At 37.9% G+C, this 17,639-nt stretch overlaps 1 protein-coding gene across 1 annotated transcript; it reads left to right on the top strand.

Annotated features, from left to right (window-relative positions):
* Positions 1 to 4,947: 4,947 nt before the first annotated feature.
* LOC126080193 (olfactory receptor-like protein OLF2) lies at positions 4,948 to 5,886 on the top strand. Its single transcript, XM_049891464.1, has one exon. It carries the CDS (start codon positions 4,948 to 4,950, stop codon positions 5,884 to 5,886), a length of 939 nt encoding a protein of 312 aa, XP_049747421.1.
* Positions 5,887 to 17,639: the final 11,753 nt, after the last annotated feature.

Here is a 17,639-nt window from a genome sequence, read left to right as displayed (position 1 = left end):
GCTTGCTGAAAGTGAAGAGGACTTGAAGCACTTACTAACGAAGATCAAAGACCACAGCCTTCAGTATGGATTACACCTCAACATAAAGAAAACAAAAATCCTCACAACTGCACCAATGAAAAACATCATGATAAATGGAGGAAAGACTGAAGTTGTCAAGGATTTCATTTTACTTGGATCCGCAATCAACAGCCATGGAAGCAGCAATCAAGAAATCAAAAGACACATTGCATTGGGTAAATCTGTTGCAAAGGGCCTCTTCAAAGTGCTGAAGAGCAAAGATGTCACCCTGAAGACTAAGGTGTGCCTGGCCCAAGCCATGGTATTTTCAATCACATCATATGCATGTGAAAGCTGGACAATGAATAAGGAAGACGGAAGAAGAGTTGATGTCTTTGAATTGTGGTGCTGACGAAGAATATTGAATATACCATGGACTGCCAAAAGAACAAACAAACCTGTCTTGGAAGAAGTGTAGCCAGAATGCTCCTTAGAGGCAAGGATGGCGAGACTGCGTCTTACATACTTTGGAGATGTTGTCAAGAGAGATGAGTCCCTGGAGAAGGACATAATGCTTGGCAGAGTACAGGGTCAGCGGAAAAGAGGAAGACCCTCAACAAGGTCGATTGACAGTGGCTGCAACAATGAGCTCAAGCAGAACAACGATGACGCAGGGCGGGGCAGTGTTTTGTTCTGTTGTGCATAGGGTCTCTATGAGTCGGAACCGACTCGACGGCACCTAACAACAAGAACAACAACATGTTTGTACGTTAAAATATTACTCAGAAGTGAGAATGAATGAACTACTGCCAATCACAACATGGAGAAATCTCAGAATCATATTGATGAACGAAATAAACCAGAAATAAAAGTGCAGACACTGTATGATTTCACTTCTAAATAGTTCAAAAACATACAAAACAAATCTACTATATTGGATATCATTTTTTTATGGGGTCCATGGACAGTCTCCAAAAAGCTGATAATTTTGTGTTTTTTGATCTGTGTTCTCACTTCAGCGACATTTCTGAAAATCCATTTGCTGTACAATTTATTACTTGAGAATTTTTATATGCTTATTATACCTTAGTTGGTATTACATAGTATATTCATTATGAGATTGTAAACAACAGAATATCATTATTATCTTTTACATCTCTAGCAATTTCTTGCACACAGTAAGTTTTCACATTATGTTTGTAAAATTAGTCATTTGCACAACTTTCATAGACTATTTCAGTAAATAATGATCCTTTATGTTCCTAAAAATTTGCTACCTGGATACGAACAGTAATGTTCTTATAAACTGACAAGCTCTGCTAATCTTATTTCCAGCACCAGGGAGGCTGAATGACTCTGGTTCACTTTGGGGCCAGTATCCTGCACTGAACTTATCTCATTACAGCCGTACTTCACTGCCAGACAACTGTTCTCTGACGTTTATAAGTAGACAGTTACTTACATAGTATGTTAAGGGTATAGTACTCATGACACCAGGGAAGCTGTTTAGTTACAGCTTTAAATTCTACTCAAATCTTTTTATCTTGTATGTATGTGGTGCTTTAATTTGGTGTTTTGAATTCCATTCAAACATTTTTTTAATGAAGATTGTTAAGATACCAAATGATCATTGCCACAGGATAAAAAAAAAAAAAAAAACTAGTTCCGATAGATTATATAAATCAATGTATATAAATAAAAAGGAATGCACTATTATTCATAATACTTATTTACACACAAAGTGGGTTCATTCTGAAGTCATTTTTGTTTATTTATTTATTTATTTAATCTGGTAGATCCTACAACAAAACATGGTTATCCCCAGGTGGTGAGATTTGGGTTAGTTTTTCCGTCTTTAAGCAATTATTTTGTGCGTTTTATTTTAAAGGGATAGTGTTGGGGTATGTGTGTGTGCAGTGTTTGGGTATGTGCAAGTTTGTAGTGTATATCATGAAATTAAAACATAATGCTTATATAGGGAGTGGTGAGCAAGAAATAATGAATGATGGTTGACTAGAGATCGTTTAAGTATTATTTTATCAAGTATAAGAGTGGATGTCAAAGTAGAATGAAAACAAACAATAATAGGGAATAAGTTGGATTTATTTTTAACCACCCAACCTGTATGAAATAACAGGTGATAAATCATGTAATTATATCAGTCACGTATTCCTGTGAGACAAACTTTTGAACACCCAGGGACCAGACACAAAGGTAGTTATATAATCTCGGTCATCAAAAGACAACACTGAAGGTCCACACAGAGACAGCTGCATCTAAGAAATAAGTCACTAGCTCTAGATCAGGTACTAGTATTTACTGTTGTTGTTGTTAATTTGTTTTTTAATTAACTTTTTATATTTCTTTTTTCTCTTGCCACTAAAATTATGTTTTTAAAACCAGGGGAGGTTATGGCTCTTCGCATAAACTTTTATTTTAATTAAATATATTAACATCCCTAGATAACAGAGCATACGACAAAATGCAAGAAGTAATTGGAGTGGTGGTCAGAATTGTTTTTATTATTACTATTATTTTCAATCTCTTAATTAAATTTTCTGCATTTTAAAAATGTTCCTTCCCTGGGAAGGAAAACGTTTCTAAAGATGTGTCTACAGGGACAGATATTTAAATGAGTTCATGTCAAGGTTTTGGAGACCTACACTTTGTTTTTGTTTGTTTGTTTTGTTTTTTATTGTGCTTTAAGTGAAAGTTTACAAACCAAGTCAGTCTCTCATACAAAAATTGGTACCACCTTGCTATGTACTTCTAGTTGTTCTTCCCCTAACGAGACAGCAAACTCCTCTCCACCCTGTATTCCCCGTGTCCATTCAGCCAGCTTCTGTCCCCCTCTGCCTTCTCATTTCCCCTCCAGACAGGAGCTGCCCACATAGTCTCATGTGTCCACTTGAACTAAGAAGCTCACTCCTCATCAGCATCATTTTCTATCCCATAGTCCAGTCCAGTCCCTGTCTGAAGAGTTGGTTTTGGGCATGGTTCCTGTCTTGGACCAACAGAAGATCTGGTGACCATGACCTCTGGGGTCCCTCTAGTCTCAGTCAGACTATTAAGTCTGTTTTTTTATGAGAATTTGAGGTCTGCATCCCACTGCTCTCCTGTTCCATCAGGGATACTCTGTTGTGTTCCCTGTCAGGGCAGACATCATTTGTACCCGGGCACCATCTAGTACTTCTGGTCTCAGGCTAATGTAATCTCTGATTCATGTGGCCCTTTCTGTCTCTTGTTAGAGCCCTGTACTTTGATCACTAGGTCATTATTCAGATATCATCCCTTCCACAATCCCTCCTTTTTTTAATCTACCTTCAATCCATTTTTTTTTTAATCCCCACAGAGCAGGAGGTACATGTATGATATGATATATGATAAAATTGATTTCAGTAAAACATAACAGTAGGACCCAAAATTCAGTTGTCCTCCCAAGTTCCACAACATCTTCTTAACCAAGGGCAAGCGGATTTCAAAGGTATTGAAGAGAAAGAACAACACAATATTATAAGTTCTGGAAATTGAGAAGAAGAACACAAATCAGACATGACTTTGAGGTTATGAGAGTTGATCGAACATATATTACTATCACAGGTCTTACACATATAATCTGTTTGTGAATAGAGACCATTAGTTCTTGTAGGTTACTTTAGAGGGACTACACTGGAAACCATACTCCCTTTCAGGCTTCTCTGCCACTTGTGTTAACAGCACCGTTACTATTAGTTTCAAAATGCTCTTCATATGTCCCTTGAGCAACAGAAATTTGCTGAAGGGAGCATGGTTAGCCCTGGCATATCTTTGTCTGTCTATTCACTTCAGCCTATTGCTCATGGGGACCCCAGTAGTGCAATGGTTAAAAGCTATGGCTGCTAACCAAAAGGTCGGCAGTTTGAATCCACCAGCCTCTCTTTGGAAACTCTATGGGGCAGTTCTACTCTGTCCTACAGGGTTGCTATGAATTGAAATCAACTTGACAGCAAAGAGTTTTTTTTTTTGTTTTTCTCTTATTGCTCATGAAGATCTTTCAACCCCCTTTTCTAGAAACCACTACCTGTTCTACTCTGGCAGGTCCTGATTCACAGACTATGTCTATCGCATGGACAATGGGATGCAGTTTTGTTTGTTGAGTCTGGATAGGACCTGAGGGGTTAATGGGATAAAAAGGGGAATGTTTTATCCAAAACCTGCTACAGCTCTATCTGCTGTACAATCTGTGATGATCTGAGTGAAAAAATAAAGGACTATATTAAATACCTGAACTGCTCACTTAAATATGCTTCCCTATTACTGAGTCCAACTACAAAATTGGGGAAAAAAAGAGCTTCTTATCAGATGATGTGGATTAGCTGGACCAATTAATTGTAAGAATCATGACCCTAAATTCTCAAATTATCAATTTCTTAATCCACACAATAAAAATAGTAAGAATATCATGAATACTACATAGGTGTGTGGAAATAACATGATTTAATTAGAATGAAAGTGTCCTGCAAACTCTGTATAAAACCAAACCAAGCCGTTGTTCAGTCAGTCTGACTCATAGTGACTCCAAGTGTTATAGAGTAGAACTGTGTTGCATAGGGTTTTCTTGGCTGTAAACTTTATGGAAGCAGATTGCCAGGCCTTTCTCCCAAGGTTCCAACCCTAAGTTAATAGTACAGTACTTACCCCTTTATGCCACGCAAGGACCTTGCAAATTCTGTACAGAGGTACAAAAATGTAAAAGGCAGTATTGCCATTATTATTTAGTAGATTTGTATATCAATGGGTATATTTCCAGTTGGGTCAATTCACTTCGAGCAATCCTAGTATTCTTTCTTTACTTATTTTTAATTACCAAAACTGAGAAAGGACCCGAGGTTAAACTGTGAAGACAGTAAGATGATGCTAACCTTTCACTTCCATTTCCTTCTTTCAGGGGTTTCATTAATCTAAGTGATGGCTGCTGAGAACCACACTTTCTTTACTGACTTCATATTCTTAGGGTTTTTTGACAGAAAGGGTGTGCAACAGGGGCTCTTTGTACTCTTTCTTCTGGTTTATGGCATAGCCATGATTGCAAATCTAGGGATGATCCTACTGATCAAGATAGACTCCAGACTTCACACACCCATGTATTACTTCCTGAGCAATCTGTCTTTCTGTGATGTCTGCTACTCCTCCACTGTCTCTCCCAAGATGCTGGCTGATTTCTTATCTGAGCAAAAGAGGATTTCATATAACTTATGTGCCACTCAGATGTATTTTTTTGGGACCTTTGCTGATGTGGAATGTCTCATTTTGGCTGCCATGGCCTATGACTGTTATGTAGGCATTTGTAATCCACTTCTTTATACAACTGCCATGTCCAGGAGGGTCTATACCCAACTAGTGGCTGGTGTTTACATTGTGGGGTTGGTGGATTCAGCAATCCACACTTGCTTCACATTTCGATTGTCCTTCTGCAAGTCCAGTGTTATCAATCACTTTTTCTGTGACATCCCACCTTTGCTAGCCCTCTCCTGCTCAGATACATCCATCAATGAGATAGTGATGTTCGCTTTTATTGGTTGTGTTGTAGGGTGCAGCATCGTAACCGTTCTTCTCTCCTATAGCTCTATCATAACTACCGTCTTTAGAATGAACTCAACTGAGGGGAGACGCAAAGCCTTTTCCACATGTGCCTCCCACTTAACTGCTATGGCTGTATTCCGTGGTACACTCCTGTTCATGTATTTCCGACCAAGTTCAAGTTACTCAATGGACACTGACAAAATAGCCTCTGTCTTCTACACAGTCGTGATCCCTATGTTAAACCCACTGATCTATAGCCTGAGGAATAAGGATGTGAAAGATGCCCTGAAAAAAACAATAAGCATTAAATTATGTTCTGGGTGAAACTGCGTTTTCAACCCAGAAGTATTTATGTAAAGATTCTCAGAGCTAAAGTTGAAGGACTTTGACATAAGGGCCTGCAGTTTAACCAATACACTCTTGTAGGTTTTTTTTTTTTTTTTTTTTTTGTTAGTGATTTTGCGCCTAAGCTGAGTATTAAAAAACAAAAAAAAAAACCATGATTAAGTTGATTCCAACTCATAGCTACCCCACAGGGTTTCCAAGGCTGTAAATCTCTGCAGAAACTGACTGGTACATTTTTTTCTTGTGGATCAGCTGGTGGTTTTGGACGGCAGACCTTGGGGCTAGCAGTCGATGGCTTTAACCATTGCATCACCAGAGCTCCAACTGTGTGTAAGGAGCTTTTACTATTGGTCTTATTCTTCTCTCCAGAGTAAGAAACAGTAGTAATGGTTTAACTTTGCTATTATGCAGAAGGAGCTCCTCTATTCTGTGCCCATGAGTATGTCTGAATGAGATATCATGGGTTATAGCAGCATAGCCTCTAACACCAATTCAACATACCCTTATTAGGAGTCAATTTTTTAAAAAACGAGTCTAATAAATATAAGGAGCCCTGGTAACACAGTGGTTAAAGCAATCGACTGATAATTGAAAGGTCAGTCATTCGAAACCACCAGTGGTTATGCAGGAGAAAGACGTGGCAGTTGGCTTCCATAGAGATTTATAGCCTTGGAAACTGTATGGAGTCGCCATCAGTCAGAATCAACTTGATGGCAGTGGATTTGGGTTAATAAATACAGTTGCTCAGCCAGAAGGAAGTTTTCATGAATCAAAAGTAGTCTTATTTGTAACCTTCCTATCTATTAGCTTGGCCCCTGGAAATGTTGCATCATAACACGTAGATGTAGATAATCCATATGGGTAAATCTGCTGCAATAGATTTAAGGTTTCACAAAGGCAAGATCCTTCTGTCTTGTTCACCATTATTTTTGCATAAGCTATTCTTTTTTTTTATTCTCAATACCAGGCTCCAAAATGTCCATAAAAAATACTTATTGAATAAATACATCAGTGCTTCCCTGGCAAAACTGAGACAAATTGTGTCCTTTTATATACAAGTAGAACATCTATCCTTTAATTTTGTTTTAGCACATTCACTTTACATGAAATATGTCTGCACCTCTTATCATTTGGCCTTGTCTAAAATAAGAAATCAGGGACAGGGCTCATTTGACATAAAAACCATCTCAGGCCCTTCATTCCTCATTGCTGTTGCTGTTACTATTGCTAGTTGTCTTCGAATTGATTCTGACTCATGGTGACCCCATGTATGCAGAGTAGAACCGTTGCATGAATTTTCAAAGCCATGACATTTCAGAAGCCAACGGCCAGGACTGTCTTCCAAGGCACTTCTGGGTTGGTTCAAACTGCCAACCTTTCAGTTAGTAGTTGAGAGCTTCACTGTTTGTGTCCCCAGGGGACCCCTCCATTCTTCCTTAACCTGCAGCAATAGTATCAGCAGATGTCCTCAGGATCAGTGGTTCATGGTTTATATTGCACCTTCCAGCCTGAGAATCAACCTGCAGGTTTTTTCTTGCTCTCACTCTGGGGATTAGATGTGGTGATGTGGTACTATTGACAACTGTATGTGAACATCAAGAATGCAAGTTAAGTGTGAAGGGCCTGGACCTTCTCTAAAGGACACTGCAAAAGGTACTCTGTCTCCCCTGATGTGTCCATGGCATTATACATGGCATTAAAATATAAACAGCAGAAATACACAGTTATACATTTTAAGTTGCAAAGGAAGAGTTATTAATGTGAAAATATGTGCAGTGGGGAAAATACAAATAAATAAATAAATAAAGGTTAAGACCATATTTATATTAGTATTCCATTTATAATAATTAAATTGTCTTTATGCATATCTGTGAAATAAACTGAAACCCTATTTTGAGCAAAAATTTGATACCCACCCACTGCTGTCGAGATTTTAATAGTAGTTTTAAAAACAGTGTGGAGACTTAGTCTGACCTCTTCTCACTTCATAAGAGGGAAGGAGAATCAAGATCAACAGCCCAAGGCTGATTCCTATGAGATGGAGGTCTGACATGTCTCCTCTCTTGTCATCTTTACCAAATCTGACACCCACAATCCCTCCCACAGCACTGTCTACTTCTCTGCTGGGTTCAATAATTCACTGCAAGGCCACACAGAACTCATAGACAATACTCACACTTATGGGGTTTATTAGGGGAGTACAGGTGACAATTCAATCTCAGGAACACTCAAGGGTACAGTTCTTCCGTCAGAACAGCCTCTTCCCAGCTGTGCTCACAGGCGTGCCTCTCCCTTGCCCTAGGGCTCTGCACAAAGGCACTGAGCTTTTTCTCTTGGTGGGCCAGGAAGCCCACCTCACCATTTCCTGCCGCCAGGTCTCTGCCGGGTCTCACCTGCCACTGCTTCTCAGCACCTTCAAGGTTACAGATCACTGTCTCTCTGAGCCTCCTTCTCCCAAGAGCTTCTCAGCCCAGGGATACTGGGTCCAAAGGACATGCTGGCTTCTAGCTGTTCTTCCTTGATGGTGGTGGTATTCTTTCTTTCCGGCATCTGGGGTGGCTTATTTCAAGCAGACCTGGATAACTAAACTGACCAATCCCTTTGGTGGGCCACAATTAGCATATCTGCATAGTCCTTCCCAATCACTTAGGTGAAAGTTACAAGACTATGGCTAGAAAGGCCACACAGAAGTGAGCCATCACATTTCAGTGGTCATCTCTAAGTGACTGGAAGATATCGTGTAAAACAATTTATTTTTTTATATATCAGTGTTCTTTTGAAAAAATCCATAATACATATATATTGCATTAAGAATGAGAAAAAAAAAAACAAAAACTTGTTTTATAATAGCAGTTTATGTACGGACATTATTTATGAGCATGCACACGTGTGTGTGTGTGTGTGTATGTAACCATGTGTAGATATGTGAGCCCATATAATTGACATATTTACAAATTCATTAAAACCAATTTATTCCAAATAAAGTATTTCTTGTAATTTGTTAATCATTTACTTCATAGACAGAACTTCTTAATTATACAATTATGAATTGTTTTGGAATAATCCTGTCATCTTTTCCAGTGACTTAATTGAGTTAATTGCATATGCTGTTCTCATTGTAAGCAATTAACAATTAATCCAGTTATGAAAAACATGACACAATTTCAGGTGCCCAGGTGTACACATTTTATTTTAGGTTGTTGTTAAGAAGGAAACATGAAGGCATTCTCTCCTGGATCTGAGACTACAGAGCAGTAATTTACAAGAGGTCTTTCATTTAGATCTTGCCTAATTTTATACATTCCTTTAGTGTATAAAATGAGCTGAGTGTTTTTTACTTTAAAAATTACCGAGATGAAATAATATAAATAATGATATTCCACGTGCTATTTGTTTCACGTTGCTTATTAGACAGGTTTTGAAAACAAATAAAGTTATTTGATAATCTCTTAAATATGTGTTTTCCTCTATAATCTCAAATACTTTAATTGGTGCTCATAGAATAATTTATATTATTTAGCAGGACATCACAATTACTGTCCAATCCTTTCCAAACTCAATGTTTTCTATTAGAATAATGTATTAGTTAACGATATCCTCATCTATGAAATTAGGCCTACTCATGTTACCGAAAATTGGTTTTCACCACCACCTTTCAGCAATATGTATAAGGAAAAAATATCCTTTATTATTATTTATCCTTTTCATTGAAGGCACTGATTTACACATGGGTAGAAAACCAGAATTTTTAAAACTTTGATTATTTTTGTTTTAAGAAAATTATCAAGACTAGAGTATAAGATAAGGACTTGAACTTTGAAGTAAGACACACCTGGCAGTTCATAAACTACCATTTACTTGTTAGCTGTATGACCTTTTTCAGGTTACTTAACCTTGATAGGCCTCAGTTTCTTCACCTGCTTAGCAGGGATTAAAAACAATATATATCACTGGGTATATCACTGTCATAATTGTGCCTGACATTATTAAAAGGTTTGAAAATTCAGAAACAAATATTTATTTTTAAAGAGAGTTCACACAACTACCTGAGTTTGATCAAGAAAATTCCTAAGGTGATAAGCCCTTAATAACTAGCTCCCTAGCCAGGGGCTGAAACTTGATATGACTGAACACTGGGGGTGGGGGATGCTATTCATTGCATTATCTCAAGCAGTGAGTCTCCAAGCCCCATCTTTCTACCCTCTTTAGAACCTGCTCACCCTGTCTGGGAGACCCCAGTTGTAGATCCTAACCTCAAAATTCCCATGTGTGTAGCTTTCTCCCCAGCCACCTTAAGGCATGTTCTTCAAACCTGCCTTTACTCCTTGTTATTGCTTAGTAGAGGTTTCTTCATGGCTACCAATTTTGGTCACAACATTCCCATGTGCCATGGCCAGCTACCTGGAACCATACTACTGATCTAAGGCCCACACTTCTTATACCCAAGAAGCGAGTTTGGATAATTAATGTCAGAGTACTTGATTTTATGTTATCCTTTATGACCCTATCTCCAGGGCCATGGCCAAATGGGCACACATAGCAGCAACTGGATCACTAGCTACTAATTATGATTCTCCCACGCCTTTCAGACAGCTTTCCCTGCTCAGTATTTAGAAAGAAGCACTTGATTCTCAACAGCCTTGAACCACAATGCACAAAACTCTTCATTGTTGAAAGCATACAGTGTCCAGGGCCCTGTCCCACCAGTAATCTACATGGACAAACCCCTTCTTGTGAAAATAGATCCCACCTCAGTGAATAAAACTGTGGTCTAGATTTTTTTTTTTCTAGATTTAGAACACAACATACATTGCCATTGTCAGAAGGTATTGTTCTCTTGGTCATCCTCTTTCCTATGCCTCAATCTTACCTTTGGCTATGGCACTTTTTTTAGATTTTACAGCCTTCTCCATGGGTCATGCCCCAGTTGCAGACCAGGTTATCATTCTACCATTAATGGGCTCCAAGTCTTACCTCTGTCTACCAGAGCCCAACTTCTCTCAGATTGTTCAGCTTGGTGCTTACCAATATAGATTCCAGACTGAATATGTTGTTGATGAAATATTCTATGAATTAGATTTTAATCTAGTCAACTTTGTTTTTTTAAACCAACATACTGAAAAACATTCTTTAATAGTTATTTGTGTATATACTGCCACTCTAGAGAAAAAAAAAAAATACTGGAAAGAAAATACGGCACTGGGTTTTTTTTGGGGGGGTTAGAGGCATATATTCAATATGAAAAACAATCAACAGTAAAATTAATTAGTGCTTTTTTATAAAAATTCATTCAATAACTACACTGGGGAAGATACCATGGTAGAGGCAAGGGATCAAATAATGAGTAAGGAATTAATGAATAAGTCTAATAGAGTTATAGAACACAGTCACAAGTAGCTTCACGGTAAGATAGGAATTGATGAGAGTGTTAAAAGAAGCACACTCAAGATTTGAGTGGCATTCAGATTGTAAGTTATTATCTGTAATTGAAGGGTGATTCAGAAAAAAATCATGTAAGGTTTAAATTAGAGCAGGACCTTTTTAGAGTGAGTAGGATTTGAACAGCTAAGCTACCATGTGCACTTATTTACATGGGGATAAAAATAAATTGAAAAAGAGTCTCAATGATTTGTATTCATTTATGTTCACAAAAGAGGGAGTTACAGTATGTCATTGGTTTATCCCATATGGGGAATAATCATGGTGTGAGATTAGGATGGAAAGAAAGCTTGGAATATAGGAAATAAAATGAAGGGTAAATCTTATCCGGAAATAAATATTACAAATGTCAACTTTAAAATGGTAGAGATAGACACAATATAAGTCATGTGAGAGGGCCAGTTCTGATGTTAAGTCCTGGCCACATGCTATGGCCGAGTATTTATTACCTGCAACTTTGGAGAACATCCATATTAAACTTTCATCTCCAGCATTCCAACCATAGGCCAAGAAACATATATTGCTGAAAGGTTTTCAAGTCTTATTTCATCCTTTCCTAAGAAAGCAATTTTCGACTGATAAGTTTTCTAAAGGCATTTTTGACATCTTTGTTCCTTAGACTGTAAATCAGGGGATTCAACATAGGTACAATCAATGTATAGAACACAGAGGTCACTTTGTTGATATCCAGTGAATGACCTGTACCAGGGCGCAAATAAATGATGATCAAGGTACCATGGTAGATAGTGACAATGATCAGGTGGGAAGCACAAGTGAGGAAACCTTTCTTTCTTCCCTCAGCAGAACTTATCTTGAGGAGAGCTGCTATGATGAAGACATATGAGAGAAGAACTGTCAGAAGACAGACAACTTCAGACAAACTAGCAAACACCACCAGAACTATGTCATGAATGTAGGTGTCTGTGCAGGAAAGTGAAAATAGAGGGGAGACATCACAAAAGACACGGTTAATTTATCTGGAGCAGAAAGTGAGATGGAAGGTGTTAGTGGTGTGGATAATGGAGCTCATGGTGCCCCCCAAAAATGCTCCCATTGCAAGCTGGCAACAAATTCTCTTGGACGTAATAACAGTATAAAGCAGTGGGTTGTAGATTGCTATGTACCAGTCATAAGCCATGGCAGCCAAGAGGTAAGATTCTGTATCAACCAAAGAAATGAAAAAATAGAGCTGTGCAGCACACCCATTGTAAGAAATTGTCTTCTAATCAGAAACCAAGTCCACCAGTAATTTGGGAGCAATGACGGAAGAGTAGCATGCATCTATGAGGGACAATATGCAGAGGAAAAAGTACATAGGGGTGTGCAGGTGGGAACTGCTTGTGATTAATAAAATCATCCCAAGGTTTCCCATGAGCATCACCGAGTAGATGGAAAAGAACACAGCAAAAAGAAGCCTATGAAGTTCTGGGTGGTCACTAAATCCCAGGAGGAAGAACTCAGTCTTCACTGTGCCGTTCACATTCTCTGTCTCTTTGCAGTGCTTTGTGGATTCAGGAGCAGTGACAGAAATAATGATGACAATGTTAATAACAACCCAGATATTGACAAAAAAAAATGAAAGTGCCAAAATAAATAGAACAGCCATTCTAAAATTTACTGGGTCATCCTTATGGCACCTAGTCACGCCTACAGTTAATCCAACAGAATGCATAGGTTTTCAAATATTTTAGCAGCAGAAGCTTATATAAAAAAACCCAGAAGCTTATATATATACACACACACACACATATTTTAGCTAAACTGCCAACTGAGCCACTTTCTTATTCCTTAAAGCTATTTGTTCCCACATTAAACGACACTACCCTCAAGCTAGTTGCTGACTCTAAACTTGGTATTCAGCCTTAATTTCTCTAACTCTGTCCTCCACCACATTCTGTGCATCTAAAATTTCACAGCTAAACATCTCATCTCTGTCCAGTCCACTCGACCAGGACTACCATATTAATCACTGCTTCTTTCATCTTTGCCTTTAACTGTTGCACAAGCCAATTCATCAGCTGCTCCACCTCCAATCTTGTCTGATGCAATCTGTTCACCCCTCATTCACTGTCCTCCAGTCATGAAAACTCCCTGTAACGCACTACAATCTTACCTTCCTCAGCCTGGCCACTGCTTGTCTCTACAGTGTGTTGGTGGATCTAATAGAAATTTGCTGCCTCTGGAATAATGTAGTTTCATATGCCTAGAGCTTGGTTACCAAAAACGTACCTAAACCCTTTACTATCAAGCAAATTCTAACTCATAGCAACCAGGCCTATATTTTTGTGCAAAGGAAAAAGTACACTATTTTTTAGGTTGTCTCAACCCTTTGCCAGAGAACAGCTCAGCTAACATAGAACAATAGGATTTGAGTTGACAATCACTCTCCTAGGCTGGCGTTTTGATGAAGAGTTGTATGAGCTCTGTGCTTCAGGGCCTTTGCACATGCATTTTCTTCTACCCAGAAAATTATTCTTCCGACATTCTTTATTCTCCGAGCTCAGCTTAAATCCTGACTTTCAGCAAGGTCTCTACTGACCAACTCTAAGTAGTTCCTCCATTATTCTCCATCTCTGCATCCTAGTTATTCCCTTCATAGCACTTATCACAATTTGTAATTTTTTTTATTATTTATCTATTTATTTATTATACATGTCCCTCCCTAGACTGTATGATCTCTGACAACAAAAGTGACGTCTTTAATTTTTTTTAATGTCCATCATTGTAGAATCAATGCCTTATATAATCCTGACCCATAGTAGATTCTCAATCAACAAAGATTAATAAATAACTTTAATCCTGAATATATAAACAGTGACAGATTGAATATACAAATAGGCAATGTCCAGACCACATATCACAATAGAACTCTGACCCACAACCTCTTCATCAAATAACCCAGGAAGCCAAATCAGAACATTCTCAGTAATTGATCCAGAATTAAGACCAAATTATGATTTTGTCATTGACTTGCTTGTTTTCCTCAATTTTGTCTGACTTCTTTTAAAAATCTAAATGTGCAGAGAAACATCAGAAATGTATATAACAGACTATATTTATTGTGAGTAAATACAGTTCTAACTGGGCAGCTTCAACCTGAAAGTATCGGGAAGGTGCTCCGAAGAAGGGACAGTGAAAGGGTTACATAGATCATTGAGTGGCCTTTAGATATAGCACCACAGCATTTGTTCTTCAAGGCTTCAAGGATCAGGTGCATGAATCCTCAAGGTGGCCAGCTGTCAAGGATCCTAAGTATCTGGGTCTGGCAAGACAGTCCCCTGAAGGTCATTGTCTTGTTAATTTCTCAGGAGATAGCATCAAAGCACTTACAAGGTTTCAGGGTCAGTCAGTTGTAGAAACAAAGTCACTAAGGACATGCATACATCTTCCAGTCAGACCATTGAGTTCCTGCTTTTCCAAACTGGGTACACATAGATCATTCTCTAGGGGACCCAATGCCTAAGGCAAAATGGTCTCTGCTAATCTGTTTATGAGGCTGTTTGACCTGAAGTTGGCTCCAGGAAAACCAGCGCCTTAAAGCCTTAAGCTTCAAAAGAATACTTAAGGGTGAATGACCTGGATGGGTCACTGGAACTCCATGAACACAGAAATGTAGATTGCAGGAGAATTAAAACAGTTTCTCACTTCTAATTCATGACAAAAGAGAAAAAGCCAAATAGACTCCAAGACAATCATTTGCACAAAATGCCCCATTTCTAATAAGTCCAATTCCAGCTTTCCTGTGTCAACAATCTCCAATGAGGGCGTACTTTAAGCCTTCCCTTTTTCTCATGTAAACTTTCCCACTCCTCTGCCTGCCTTTGAGTTCCTGTCAAATACAAGTAATGGCAATGAACCACCTTGATATAGCAAACTGAATAAACAGGCTTTATTTGTCCCCAGTTGGATTGCCTTCATTTATTTCTACAACAGATAAAAACATTACTGTTTCAGGTGAAGATTTTTGGATAGAAGAGCAGAATTTCTGTATTTCTCACCTTAAGATGTAGTTTGTCTCTGAAGAAAAGGGGATCCATTAGAACAGCTTGAAATCCACTGATAATATAGAAAGACCAAAGACTGAATTAATAAGGTAAGTGCTGAATTCTTCCCCTGTCACACAGCAGGGGAATAGTTGGGCAGTACAATTAATCTCTTAGTTTCAGTTTCTTCATCTATAATATGACAATGAGAGTGCCTTTCTCATCAAGTTACAATGGTAGGTGTTAAATAAATTTCCATTAACGATCTCAATATTCTCACCATCTTGTTCCTTTACTGTTCAAAGTGGCAACATAGAAAGGAACTCTGGGTAGATCCAGACATCTATTTTATTTTATCCAGAGCCAATCTATGGAATGCAACTTGAGAAATGTTTATAATAACACATTTATTATTTTTCAACCCAGGCATCTGCTTTAATTATATGCAAGATGATTTCTATTCCTTCTGCAGGGAATAACTGTAATAGATTTTCAAATGGGCTCATCTATCCATTCATCTGGGCTATTTCCACTTTTATTGCTCTTTCCTTATTTTACAGCTCTGCAACTTGTAGACAATCACTAGGAACGCAAATGATAGTGGTTCACGGAAAAGTATATTTTGTCCAGTGGACAGGGAGTTGATTTCCCTCCCTCCTGTGGAAAAACACAGTTTTATATCTATTTGTATATGTACTTGTGTATTCCGATGCATGAAAGTATGCCTCTTTAAATTTCCCTTTGTAGCATTTGTTATTTCATGCCATTTCCCCAATTTCTTAAAGGTTTTACTAAAGTTAAATATTTTTACTAAAACCTTGTATACATTTAGGGTAAATAAGCAGAGTGTAGCTATCAGAAGAGTTATTCTTTGACTAGACAGAACAAAGTATACATAAAACAATGAACATGAAATCTGCAATGTTGGTCATTTCTTTTTCTACCTTGGTGCAGTTTCTGGCAAGTTAAGGTAGATTAATTCTGAACAAGTGTCACATACTTGGCCTTAACATATTTTGATCTCATTATTTCCAAAGTAATTTCACATTTAATTCTCATAACTCTTTAAAATATGTTAAGGTTGATTGTCTCTCAACTTTATAGAAAAGGAACTGGTAACCACAGACCAACTGACCAGCCCAGGGTTCCACAGCTCTACAATGAAAAAGTCTGGTTAGGACTTTAGAGATTCTATTTCGTTTGGTTAAGGCATTCTCCAATAAGCAGGTAATTACATTTTTATCTTAAAAAAAAAAAAAAAAAAATTTTTTTTTTTCTTTTAATTCCTAGTCCCTGGATGGCATAAATTGTTAAGCACTGGGTTATTAGCTGAAAGATTGGATGCTCAAACCCACCAAGGGTTACCTCAGACCCACTCAGAGGCACCAAGGAAGATAAGTATGGTGGTCTGCTCCTGAAAGTTCAATCTTGAAAACCTCATGGAGCAGTTGTACTCTGCACACATGGTGTTGCCATGAGTCAGAACACACTTAATGGCGACTATCGTTTTTTTTTTTTTTTTAGAACCTATTAATTCTGGGTTTCATCTTAAAATACAATGTGGTAAAAGTGTTTTGTAATTTTTGTTCTTGTTGGAAATACCTTGAAGACTTAAAGTTGTCTTATTTCAGACATGTTTCCATTCCAAACATCAGATTTCTATTTATAAAACAAGTGAATATAAGAAATGATCTTGTAGAACCCCATTCAGCCATAAAATTGTTTGATTCTGTTAAGAATACTTACCAGATTAATGACTTTCTATTACCCACTTTCTTACTACACTGTTGTCAATCTCAGTTCATTTTCTAGTGGGAAAATCAAGTATGACACTTAGAGACAAAAACATTCAGTTCATTGCAACATTTATCTGAATCCATTAGGGTGTGCCTTCTGTGTTCCTAGAACCAGTTTTTGCCTACCATAGGAAGGTTTGGTTCCTAGAAGCATGCACAGCCTTTTTATGCTTTGCTTTGTGACTTTTGAGATCATCTTCCTGATCAGACATAAGTTCTCAGGGACTTACACTCTCATATCTAAATCCCAAAGGGAAAAGACATATGAGCAATTAAAAAGTTCTAATCAGAAGTTGGTTAAACACAAAATAAAATGAAGTAATATGTTTTTGTATATCTTGAAAATGTCCAAAGAAACATGTCTTGGCTTCAGAGTGGTAGATTATTAAAATCAGCCTGAAACCAGAAGAACTAGATGATGCCAGGCTACCACCAATGACCACCCTGACAGCAAACACAACGGACAATTCCTGACAGAGCAGGAGAAAAGTGGAGTGCAGAACTTAAATTCTAC

The sequence above is a fragment of the Elephas maximus genome, chromosome 7 (genome assembly GCF_024166365.1).
Source record: "Elephas maximus indicus isolate mEleMax1 chromosome 7, mEleMax1 primary haplotype, whole genome shotgun sequence".
Classification (NCBI taxonomy): domain Eukaryota; kingdom Metazoa; phylum Chordata; class Mammalia; order Proboscidea; family Elephantidae; genus Elephas; species Elephas maximus.
Note: the sequence above shows the minus strand (reverse complement) of the source record. Positions and strands in the feature narration are given on the sequence as shown.